At 42.1% G+C, this 13,099-nt stretch overlaps 1 protein-coding gene and 1 non-coding gene across 3 annotated transcripts in view; one reads left to right on the forward strand and one right to left on the reverse strand.

Moving 5' to 3' along the window:
- The window catches only part of ITPR2 (inositol 1,4,5-trisphosphate receptor type 2), a 419,753-nt gene that overhangs the window by 347,439 nt on the left and 59,215 nt on the right, over positions 1-13,099 (forward strand). For both annotated transcript variants that reach the window (XM_072954773.1, XM_072954774.1), the window contains 2 exons: positions 579-774; positions 5,290-5,382. In XM_072954773.1, coding sequence (XP_072810874.1) covers positions 579-774; positions 5,290-5,382 — 289 coding nt within the window. The remainder of the gene's footprint in view (positions 1-578; positions 775-5,289; positions 5,383-13,099) is intronic.
- On the reverse strand, positions 11,604-11,676 carry TRNAV-AAC (transfer RNA valine (anticodon AAC)). The gene has a single exon. It is a non-coding gene; the product is annotated as a tRNA-Val (tRNA).

The following is a 13,099-nucleotide window of genomic DNA, read 5'->3' on the forward strand; positions in this document are numbered from 1 at the left end:
GAAGAAAGATGTTTGCATTTCTCAAATATTTTAAAATTTCATGCCTTTTCTCGTCTAGTGGGCTCATAAAGTTTTTCTTGTCATTTCACTTCTAAACCTTTGATTAAACAGTACGTTTAATGAATCTGTCAATTATTCATCCCTTAGGTGCACCTGATTCAGCATTCTCACTTTAGCCATTTTCCATATTCCAGAAGCAACTGCAGAATATCAGTAAGACCAAAAATAAGAAATAAGTAGCGAAGTTGATTGCATATAATATTATAATTTTTCTAAATTCAAGTTTGAGGCTATGCTATTTCCATGTCTTTAAAAATTGATACTATGTTGGTTATGAAGCCAACAGATGCACACTGCATGTTGTGTTAGAGTTATCTTTATTGAAAAACAGTTTATGACTGCATTGCGACGGCAAAGAAATGCATATTTTGGTTCATGTTTAAGGTGTCATTTGTATTGTCATTCTTTCACGGATAAACTAAAATGGCCTGCATTTGTATTTGTAATTATCTTTGTATTTAGTCACTTTTTGCTTCATTGCATGTTTTTCTTTGTTTTTCTTTTCTCTGTCTTTGCAGCTTTTTGATTTGGTATATAGAGAAGAAACTCTGCTCAATGTCATAAAAAGTGTCACGCGCAACGGCCGCTCCATTATTCTAACTGCAGTCCTGGCTCTTATCCTTGTCTACCTGTTTTCCATTATTGGGTTCCTTTTTCTGAAGGATGACTTCACTATGGAAGTGGATAGGCTGAAAAACAGAACTCCTGTGACAGGTATTGCTGTTACCCACTAAATGAGCCTTCTCTGAAGGTGGCCATGGCTTGTACGTTAGCTTGTCAGGAGGATCACAGATAAACACTAATGGAGGCAATGCTTTCTTTCATTCCTTTGAAAACGTGTTCCTGTTCACTAAGAGCTCATGAATGTGAAATGCCCTTAGGCTGTATGTTAGCTGACAGTGTGCACAGGAAAATCCTTACACAAGAAACATCGTCTCAGCTCAGCCTCAGTACGAAAGTTTCAACCATGCTGACCATGCTCCAGGAGACAGGCAACAATTTCAGTGCAGAAGAATTGCTGTGGGGTTCTTTTCCTCCTTTTCCCTGTCTCCCCCAAGAACATCCAGCATTAATCACAGCCGTTATTTCATATATACTTGGTCACAGTGAATTATACTATATCTTAATTATTGAAAATTATAAATGCTTTGATCTGGAAACCATCAGATAGTTAGAAAATGTGATATAGGAAAAATGCTCAAAATAATGTCGTTACGGGGTTCAGTCCATCCGTACATGGCTGTCAGAATTGCTGTGGGATGTTTATTTTTGTTGTCTGATTGGTGAGACACCATCCTTTTACCCTGTGATTCTTGTGATGTGAGGGGTGATTCTTTCCATCTTACTTTGGATTTTGTGTTTATGATGTTCTCTAATGGTTTCTCTTTTCCCTCTTTCCTACACTTTGTTATTTTGGTTAAATTTCGCTCTTCCTCTTTTTCCTCCTCTCCTGCTCTGCTGGACAGCCATCGTAGTTCTGCGTCTTGCTGATAGTACACTCTGGGTGGTTCCACTGCCTATGGGTTGCAGAGAAGGGAAACCACAAAGTGATTCTCTGTCTCTTCAAACCATTAACTTTTTTTCTTTTTTCTTTCTGGGGAAAGGTAATTAGGCTTATTTATTTATTTATTTATTTATTTATTTATTTATTTGATGGCAGTACTGGGGATTGAACCCAGGACCTCATGCATGCTAGGCATGCACTCTACCAGTGAGCTATGCCTTCCCCCCAAACCATTAAATTTTAAAGCAGGATTTAATTAGTGATGCCTTTAGAATATGGGATAATTGAATGGTGTTTAAAGCTATTTGTAAGTCTAAATGATCAAAGCACAGAATAGAAACATCACATACATAGACTGAAAGTTACTAAACTTGAGACTGAACATCAGACCTGGACAGTAGCCTTATTCGCAGACACATGGTGTATTTTCTGTTATGGCCTTTCTTGTTTTCCCTGAGATGTTACTTTGTCCAGAGTTTTACTGGTGTAAATGTTTGGAGAAAAAGCGTAGATACATATACACCCCCAAAACGCCACTTACACTGAACTATCTGTGAGTCACAAACTACCCCCTCTCAAAAATCTTTAATTATTTACTGGGGATGATCACATTGGGTTATTCAGTACAGAGTGAGTCTGACACTGAAGCATCATAATTTCTGAATTCAAATGAGTAGAGTCCTTATAATGAATCTGATAATAAATAATTTTAATTGTGTTATTTAAAAAGCAAGTTAGTGTCATATTATGAATGTTTTCCTTAGACATATAAAAAAGTCTTCTTTCCTGTTTTTTACAAAATAGGCAGCATGATAATTAAAATGTCAAGATCTTCACTAAAAATATTTATGTATATTTATATAAAAAGCTGTTAAATAAGAAGAGAAAGCATTTGTCAATACTATGAAAATCTAGCATACAAGAGCAGCTAACAAAGTGAAACTCTTGATTCTTCCTAGATTCAGAGATTTTTCTTTCAGAGAGATATCATGCCCTGAAAAAAAAGCACTCATATTTTCATAATATTTTTAATTGAATTTCTAATGCTATATGTCATGTCTGTTGCTACACAGCATAAAGTTTATTCTTTCAACTATTGAACACTGCATTCTCCCAGAGTTGAGTGAAGGGGAGAGTATAGCTCAAGTGGTAGAGCACATGTTTAGCATGCACGAGGTCCTGGGTTCGATTCCCAATACCTCCATTAAAAATAAAAAACAGTAAGAAATAAATGAAAAGACCTAATGACCTGCCCCCCTCCAAAAAAAAAAACCCAACAAAAAAATACTATAAACCAAAGTGAGGTGAAATTATCAAAGATAACAGAACCTGGTAGCAACTGGCATTGCAGTGTAGAAGTTACAGTTCTTCAGTGAATGTGGAGAAGTCAGGGAGCAAAGAGAGGAGGCTGAGAGTCCTCGAGCTGGGAGCATCACAGGTGCACATGAGAGCGGAGGACCAATGATATGCACGTGGCCTTGGGAGTTTAGGACGATGCAGATCCTGTCTCCGGCACCAGCGGAATCTGGCTCTGCAGACACAGGAACCTCCATATGACAGTGTTCAGGGGAATCCGTGTCTTAGAAAAGCCCAAGGAGGAAAGGTTGTGCTGACAAGGGGAGGTTCCAGTCTCTCTCGCACTGCCCCTTCCTCCCCACGCTCAGGACTGCCCGCCTGTTTCTCACCTGCGCTTCCTCTCCCCAGGACACTGCAGGAACCTCCCCACCCGCCGCCTCTCTTCGCCTTGCCCATGTCATTTATTCCAACCACTGCTCTGATTCTGCATCTTACGGGTTCAGAACCTTTGTGGGGACCTGCGCTGGCTGTGGGTTGCTTGGTTTAAAATCATTAGCCTAGAAGCTCTGCCTTGTCTGTGCCTTTTCTGGCCTCCGTGCCTTTTGTCAATACAGACTGTACCTGGACCTGCCCCTTTCCTTCCTGCCTCTTCCCATGGGTACATCCTGTCTCCTCTAGATGGGTGCTCCTCCAAAAATCCTCCTATTTTTTCCTTTCTAGAATTCACCTCTCTGTCTCCTAATGCACCACCTCACTTCACCTGCACTCTGCTTCCTCCGTTCAGTTATATTTATGTCTGTACCTCTCCGTGTCCCTCCCTGATTGTGGGTTCTCCAGGGCCTCCCTTCTGGGCCTGCAGAGCCTAGCACGAAGTCAGTAAATATTTATTAATTAAGGGAAGGGCCACCGGGGAACACTCAGAAGCCCCACCTCTCTCCCTCTCTGACCACCTGACGCTCACTCCACACCCACTAGTTACACCCATCCTTTCCCCCATGGCTTGTCCCCGTCAGGGTGCAGGGAGAGGCGGAGGAAAAACCTGTGGCCTCCCATCCTCATGGACTCCAGCTCTCTCAGCTCAGTGCTGGCCCAACCCCAGGCCTGGGCCCTCCCCTCATCCCATGTCCCAGCTCCACCAACCACCTGCCATGTCCACCCTCACCACACAACCAGGCTGACCTTGGTGGGTGTTGCTCCGAAATGCACTGGAATATTTCTTCAGCGCTTTGTATATAAGAATGAACTTAATCCTCTTCCTCCTCCTCGGGGACTTTCCTTGATGGCTCCGTATGAAAAATAGGTTTGAGAGGAATGAGCTCCCTCACTTTGTATTCGTTACTAACAACAAATTTTTTTTCCATAAAACTTTTTTTACACAGACAGGAGAGTTACTATTTTTTTCTCTTTTTTTTTTAAGAGTTTTTGTTTTTCTTTTTAATTGAAGTATAGTCACTTTACAATATTGTATCAGTTTCTGGTGTACAGCATCATGTTTTAGTCATACATATACATACATAAATTCATTTTCTATTCTTTTCCATTATATGTTACTACAAGATACGGGATATAGTTCCCTGTGCTGTACAGTAGAAACTTGTTGTTTATCTATTTTCTGTATAGTAGTTAGTATCTGTAAATCTTGAAGTCCCAATTTATTCGTCCCCACCCTCTTTGCCTCCTTGTAACCCTAAGTTTGTTTTCTATGTCTGTGAGTCTGTTTCTGTTTCGTAAATAAGTTCATTTGCGTCTTTTTTGTATTTTCACTTTGTATTTGTTACTAACAGCGAACTGTTCTTTTTTTCATAAAACTTTCTTTTACACAGACAGGCAGGTTACTATTTTCTGTTGCATCTGGGCCAGGGCGGTGGGTGGGAAGCCAGCAAGCAGACGGATCCTTGGAGACTAAGGAAGAAAAGAAAGATCCTGAGCAGGGATCTGGCGGAAGATTCCTGCCGCCCTGAGATGTCTTTGCCCTGTTGCCTGGAGCCCCCACTCTACTGCTTGGGCTGCCGCCTCCTGCTGGTCTGCCTCAGCCGTGGGCACCAGCGGCTGAGAGCTGGAGGGGTACCAGCTGCGCTGGGGGAATGCGTTCCTGGCATCTCCAAGCCAGAGCCCTGAATGCATTTGGCCATGGGAACACTGTTACACGCGATGCTTAGGGCCGGTAGTGTTATGAATACTTTATCTCAGCCATTTTAAAAAGATGGGAAAGGCTTTTAGTGGGTTGGCCCATGAACGTATTCTCTGTTTGTAAAATTGCTTCAGTGGGCAAAACTGTGTTCAGAGTTCCAAGTAACTTAACCAACAACTTTAGGAGCACAGCTGAGTTAGTGACAGCGCCTTTTATTAGTGTGCCTTTGTAACTGGCTGTTCATTCCTTGTCACTTGCATAGTGGTCTCTGTACCGTGTCTACATTGTGTGTTCTCAGGTAGCAGTGCCGTTCCTACTATGACTTTAACCTCAATGATGGGAACATGTGAAAAGGACAACTGCTCACCCACGATACCGGCTTCAAATACAGGTCTGTGAAAAGGGCTCCCGAACCGTAGGGACTCGATACTTCTGATGTAATGTTTATTTGATTAATGTTATCACTTAAAGAGTTGCTCTAGGAATTTCACGGTGAGTTGAAATAGAAGATTGCAGGGTAAAAGAACCAAAAGTTTCAAACTAGAGGAAGGACTCTCATATCCATCATTTGTATCCTCACCCTGTTTCTTCCATTATTTCTATGCATGAGAATTTATCAGATTTACCGTGTGGTATGTGCTGCTAAGAATTCTGTTACCATATTGCAAAACCACTCCACGCTAAGCCAGAACCTTTTAACTGTATAGCCTTTAACTAAGATTGTATTGCCTTTAACAAAAGAATTCATCCTTTAACAAAGAATGGAAAACCATTGGTTTAGAACTCAGAAGGCTTGGTTATAATCCCTGACCCACTACTTTTTAGATCTATGTCTTGGATCTGTTATGCAAATTTTGTTCAGATGACTTGCCCAGAAAGAGAAGAAGGAAGGAAGGGATAGAGGGAGGGAGAGAGTGAAGGAGATAGATAGATGATAGATAGATAGATAGACAGACAGACAGATAAATAGATAGATAGGGAGTGAAGGAAGGAGGGAGGGAGAGAGAGAGATAGACAGACAGAGCACATGACTCTTAACCTTCCTCCAAAGGAACAAAGGGAACCATGCATTTAAAAAGAACTTTTAAACTCTAAATTGTTCTCTAAGGATGTGGCAGGAATTTGGAAACAACGGCATGTGTGAAATTTAATGAACTGTAGAACGAATTAGTGATCTGTTTCCAGAAGTAGCAAAGATTTAGGGAGTGTATGTCTCTAGATATTTCAAGAGTTTTATATATTTTTTTTTAAAAAAGGAATAGATTTAGTCTCTGTCACATGTACAAAGGGCAAAATTGGACTCAGGGAAAGAAGGAAGCAAGAGGCAAGCACAGTGTAAGGGTGGATCTCCCCCCTCTCCACCTGGAAGCACGTTGTTTGGTCTTAACAATGGGACCTTCTTTCACAAGTTGCTTTTTCCCTTGGGATGCTGGACTGTTGCTTGAGGAGGCATGGATATTACCTTCTTCTACTGACTAAAATAATTCATGGTTTGTGACCTAAAGGGAGAATTAAACATGTGCGTCCATTTCACCCCCACGTCCCTGTAGCTCTCGGCACAGTGGGCAGCCGCCACCGAGACTTCCTTCCTCCCTGACCTCCTGGGTCCCCAGTTCTGGCCCACAAACCACAGACCAGCTCCTTTTCCACTTGTGTAGCTTTACTCTGCTCTGCAGTTTCTAAAATCCCATGACAAGCATCCTGTGGCTTATACCCCTCCAGTTTCTCCAGCCTCCCTCACATATTACAGCAGCGACTCTTCACGTGACACTCCAGGCAGGAAGCTGTGTGGTGCTGTCGCATCCTGGGTCATGTAATTGGCAGTCACACCACACACTTGACCCACATTCGACTGACTCTTGGTTCAAATGCTATTCTTCCCTGGTTCAGCTGTCAACCCACAAATACCTATCCTGTCCTCATGTAATTGGGAGTTTGGGATTTCAAGTATGAAACCATGCGTTTATTTCTATATATTTCAGCCAATTTATAATCCAAGGCTGTCCCAAGGCTGTGAATAGATGAGGAGTTTTTTGACTAGATGATGTCTGGATTTCAGGTCCCTTACAGTAATCACGTGGGGTTCATGGTGTCTTTAGCAACCCTGATTCTGTTAAGCAGTATATTCATGCTCTCTCATACCATCCTAAAGTTTGATTAGCTCTAGAACAGGGGTTGGCAAACATGGCTCATGGGGAAATCTGAATCATCACCGGTTTCTGTACAGCCCTTGGGCTAAGAACGCTTGTAGCATTGTTTTAAGGTTTTTTTTTTTTTCCTCTTTAAAGAAAAAGATGCCGTGGACACTATATGTGACCTGCAAAGCCTAGAATATGTGCCATCTGGTTCTTTACAGAAAAAGAATATTCGGCCAACCTCTGCTCTAGAAGGTTTTATTAAAGGTACTGAAAATGCTCCATGGGGACAGTACTAAGGACAGAGTCCTTTGGCACGCTGCCACCGGACACAGGCTTTCAGACTGATTTAGTCACGTTTCATGCATTATTCACCCACGTAGAAGCCTGTCTTAAATAAACTATCGTTTAGCTCATGTTCCTCCATCTTAAAAAAATCATGAGACTCTGTCTCAAACCTCCTCGCCAAAGCCCAGATACATAGTATCTGCCATATTGCCAATTTGAGGTTAGTCCGAAACCCATACTGGCTTGCCTTGATCAGCATCACACTGATCACACTGACGCCTTCCCACACTGCCCCGTTAATGCCACACTTAGGATCTTACCTGGGTGATGACCATCAACCTCATTTGTAGCAGCTTGCACAGTTTGTCATCATCTCAAATTCGCATCTACAGATGTTTCTCACCTCTTACCACTATCCATGATTCAAAAAATCCCAGAGAGCATTTCAAAAACTGCGACATAGCTGGATAAACTGAAATAGCTCTTAGAATATTTGCCTTGAATGTCAACTTATTGTCATTGATACTTATCTGCCCTTTTAAATTCATCACTCTTTCTCCTTGACAGAGTATGAAAAAAATAACGTGTTAAAAAATATACCTTCTTGTTAGCACGAATATTTAAACAGCACGGTCCCGAGTATAGTAAACCTATTCCTGTTTCGTTCTGTCTTTGAAGGTTACTTTTAAATTATTTCTTTAAAAAAAATACACTTTAACAGTGGTTTGTTTTTAAGAACAAAATATTGCTTTGCTAGTGAACCAACAAAGGAGGCTAGTGTTCCTCCTGCCAGAGCCTGTGAAGGCAGGGAACCCACAGGGCTGAGCCAGTGGTGCTGGTCACCCACTGCTCGGTCTTGAGAAGCTTTTAAGGTGCAGCGAGGGAGCTACCAGAGCCCGCTCCCCTAGGATGAGATCCTCCAGGTCACGCACGGTGTGAGCATGTCTCAGGATGCAGCTGCCCAGCTCTGCAATTCTGCAAATTTCAGGCTGTATACAGTTCCCCGGGCCTTGTTGTTGACTCTCTGTGGGGTCCTCTAGTGTAATTGTTTCATACGTCATTACTAATTGTGACATTTCGATCTTAACATTTAACAAAATGAAGTGAGTATTTTTGTAAAGATAGGAAATTAGTTAAGTCTGTTCCATGCAAATCCTCCATGGTGATGATGATGGTGATGATGATGATAATTACAAGAACCTTGTGTATTCATTCATTCATTCATTCATTCATACAGCAATATTTGTTGAGCCTCTGCCATGGGCCAGCCACCATGCTAGGCATTCAGGGCAGTATTGAATTAAAAAAATAAATAATCCTGGCCTTTATGGAACTTATGAAATAGGGAGGGAAGCATAAAAAGTTATTAAGTATGATATTGCCAGGGGTGCTGTGATTGGTGATCACGGGAGAGCCTGGCCGTAGAAAGATTAAGCAGACAGGCTTTTGTGAGTAGGGGTTATTTAAACTGAGACTTGGAGGACGAAAGGGGGCCATCCAGGCCGAGAGGAAGGAGACGTGTATTCCAGGCACAGGAAGCAGCACGAGTGAAGGCCCTGAGGCATGTCTCAGGGTAGACAGATGCTGCCAGTAACCATCCTCCTGCTCTACGTGAAAACACTGAGGGATCGAGCCCTTGAGTCAGATCACAGCTAGTAACTCGGTCTCTGTCTCTTGATTCCAAAGCCTGTGCTCCAACCTTCTAAATCTTATTACCTCCTAATTAAAGGATTACTCTCTATAAATTGCTTCTCCCCTATCTCAGATTTAGAGCTTGTTAAAATTCTGCCTGTTGTCACTGCCTTTCCCCTAGAATGCTTGGAAAGAGTTTCTGTGTGCATACTGTCATCTGCTGTTACGTATTTATCAGCTGGCATTGATTCTCCCCCCTTCCCCCTGCCCGGGGGACATCTGGCAATGTCTGGAGGCAGTTTTGGTTGTCATAACTCTGGGAGAAGTTCTACTGGCATCTAGCGAGTAGGAGCCAGGGATGCTGCTGAGTACAATGCACAGGACACCCCCCGCCCCCAACAAGAACGCATCCAGCCCCAAATGTCGGTAATGTTGAGGCTGGAGAACTCTGCTCTGTCCCAAGGTCTCTTTGAATATTGGTTTACAGCTCTGAATGTAAACGCATAACAGCCTTCCCATATCTCTAGAACCTGTTACTTTCTCCTAGTACATTGCACAGAAAAATGGAACTTCTCTTTTCTCTGTGGACAAAAGGGGACAATTTTTCCAGGCATATTACCCCGGGGCAAAGTCTCCATTGTTTTAGGCTCAACCCAAGCTAGGAGTTGTGCGGAGGGGCAGGTATGATTTTGCAGGAAGAGCTCCCAGAGTAGGGAAGAAAGCATCCTGGAGGGGTTTCAGCACTGCAGGCGTGACAGAGACACTGGTGGGAGCCAGGCTCGGGGCAGGGGCTTTTCACGATTAGGGATCATCCTTAATCAGTATTGAAAACTACAGGAAAGCCTGTATTAATCTCCTCTTTCTTCTGTGCCTGTTTTACATTTGACATGGAAAGTGATAAAATCCAGTTGACTGAAAATCCCATGGATTTGATCTTGTAGCCTTTGCCACCTTTAAATTTCGGCCACAGGTGTTTAAAACTGCAAAAGCAGAACGAAAGCTAGGACCTGGTGTTTGTTGTACAGCGTGCATCACTTAGATTTAAAAATATCCTTGTCTAAGACCAGGATTAGATTTTAATTTGCAAGCCCCAGTGTGCATTTGTGAAGGCCTTGGCGTGTTACCTAGTGGACAGCAGGTCCACATGACAAAAGGCCCAGACACACGCAGCAGTATAATAACAAGCCTGGCGGTGAGGGGGCGGCCGAGGGGGCGGCGGAGCGGCCAGCTTGCCGGGAGGTGCCAGCAGATGCAGGTAGGGTCACCGTCCCAAAGGCAGCACATTCTCATGGCAACTGGCAACCAACTGTGGTTGAAAACAAGAAAAAAAAAAGAACTTTTATTTCGTTTTCTTCAGACCTCCCTGACTTCCGAGACAAAAATATTCCCCTTAAAACAAAAAACAAAAAACAAAACCTGAACTGACTTTCTGGAAAAGTAGGGGCTTTTTGAGACAATTTATAAAATATAATTGCAATTATTTTCTAAGTAAAAATCGTTTGAATGTACAGGAAAGAGAGGAAGTTCACGGATGTCTGACATTTATGAGTAATTCAAATGTAATATGTTCTGGTATTTTACTTCCATAAAGAAGATTGATGAATAACAGAAACTGGTCAGGCTTCATGTCACTCTGCATTTTGGCTTCCTACTGGGTGCCCAATGTTGTAAATTTTTTCCTAAAGCTTTTAAAATCAGCAAGTCCATATTGAGTTGATTAGCATTAAAATTGAAGGCCAAGAAACAAGAGATTTTCAATTGTACTCAAAATTTCAAATAAATCTCAATGACAATCTATTGATTTTTTAGAAACTGTAAGAAAGGAATAACCTAATTATTAAAGCAGAAAAAAATGGCATTAATAAAATACTCTTATTCAAGAATGTCCAGTATTTTAAAAAATTTATAAACTGATAACCTCAGATCAGGGGGAATGTTTCAGTCAGTAGAATATATTTTTATTCCTTTCCTCATATGAAACATTTTTATTACCAATTAAGAAAAAAATACTTTCTAATACTACTAAACTGAAAATGAGGATAACTTAATTTCATATTGTTCAAGTATAGAATTTGTTGATGGTGTTAAAACTATAACTTTGCATGATATTTAAAAGCCATCTATCAATAATAATCATGATGCCTAGAATTTATTACACTCTAAATATATGAAAAGCAATATCCCAAGTTCCTTATATTTAGTTCTTTTAAATGTCTCCACATTTAAGTCTAGTTCCACTAATTCTTTCTTTCTGCCTGTGAACAGCCATGTTCTCTCATTTCTTTTGTGACCACCTCTTTTTTCATCATCACCCTCTTGCCATCATTAGCTCCATCATTATTCTTGCATCTGAAACCTTTTCCTTGCTACTATCTGTTCCTTTTCTTCTTACAAACACTCTAGGGTCCTAACTGAACCTTCCTCTGCATTCTGTTATTTCCCCAAACCAATATCCTACTAATCTCCTTCCTTTCAGTACTAAATGTTTCCATAAAACAGTTGGCCTACGTTCTCTCCTTCAACTTCTCTTTCCCTTTTCTTTCTTTCTGTATTTTAATGGAGGTACTGGGGATTGAACCCAGGACCTCATGCATGTTAGGCATGTGCTCTACCACTGAGCTATGCCCTCCCCACCTTCTTCAAGTTCTGAATCAACCATCTTCTCTTTCGCCATTTGCCATTTTTCTGTTTCCTGATGACCTAATTGTTAAATCCAGTAACCTTTTCTTGTGTCTCATTGCCTTTGACTTTTCGGTAATTTTGATGTTTTTTGATACTCTCTCCATCTTTAAATTTTTTTCATCCTTAATTTTGGATCACAGTACTCTCCCAGCTCTCTTGTCCTCTTCAGGACATTTTAAAATGTTTTCTCATCTTCTTATCCTATAAACATAAAAATCATCCGAGAGTCCCTCCTTGCCTTCATCAAAACCCCTGATGTTCAGTTCCTCCTTCCAAATGATCTGTTTCTGTGGTCTAACAGGACCATCCTTTCCCAGGTCTCCTCCGGCTGGAAGCGTCAGCCTGAGACACTGTTGCCACTTCCCTCATGCCTAGAGTCCCATCAGCTCCCGTTGATTCACCCTTTCCATTCTCACTGCCATTACTTTGGCTGAGGCTCACAGCACATCATGAGTGAATTATTGCAACTGCCTCCAGTCACTCTCCTCTCTTCAGTTCACCCACTACATCACCGCCAGACTACTTGTCAGAAATCACTGCTTTGAATATTTCCTCCCTGACTCCCAACTCAAGATTTCCACCATGCTCCATTGCCTGCCAGCTAAAATCCAGACTCCCTAGGGCTCTTCAGAGAGCTCCCAGTGTGTCTCCCAGCCATATCTTACACTCCTCTACATGCTGATATTATTTGCTTTTCATCATATAAGCAAATTTTTTAACCTCTGGGCTCTCCGCTCCTGCCATGTGAAATGCCTATCTACTGCTGTCTTGGTCCTTTGAATATTCAGGGAAAACTCAGAGTCTGCATTAATTAGAGGGACTCCCCTCTCATTATCCTTAATATTAAAAGTTCTCTCTTTCTTCTGATCTCTTTGCACCACACTTTTGGCTTTTTATCATGTGTTAGCCTTGTCATTTAAGTACACGTTTTATCGCACTATTTTGCCAACTAGATGGTGAATCACCTTGCTCCTGTTTAAAGTTCTCCAGTGGCTCCCCATAGCTTTCAAGATAAAGTCTAAACTCCTCAGCTCGATGTATGATTCTCTCCGTAATCTGGCCCCTGCCTGCTTCTTCTCTTACAGCTCCCGCACTCATCTGCACGCCCCAAAGCCCCAGCCGTCCCAGTCCACCTGCAGTTCCCCAGACACCCCAGATGCTCTCATGCCTGTTTGCCTTTGCTCATCCCATTTTATCTGCCTGGAATGTCCTCACTGATTTTACTGGCGAGCCATGCCCCTCGATCAGTATTCATCCCAGGTGCCACCTTTTTCAAGATGCTGCCCCGTGAGGTGCACATCCGTCCTGCCTCCACAGTACCCGCGGTCCTGCACCGCCTTTGTCCAAATGCTGACCCGCCTTTCCTCGGGG

This window comes from Vicugna pacos, chromosome 34, assembly GCF_048564905.1.
Source record: "Vicugna pacos chromosome 34, VicPac4, whole genome shotgun sequence".
In the NCBI taxonomy this organism is placed as follows: domain Eukaryota; kingdom Metazoa; phylum Chordata; class Mammalia; order Artiodactyla; family Camelidae; genus Vicugna; species Vicugna pacos.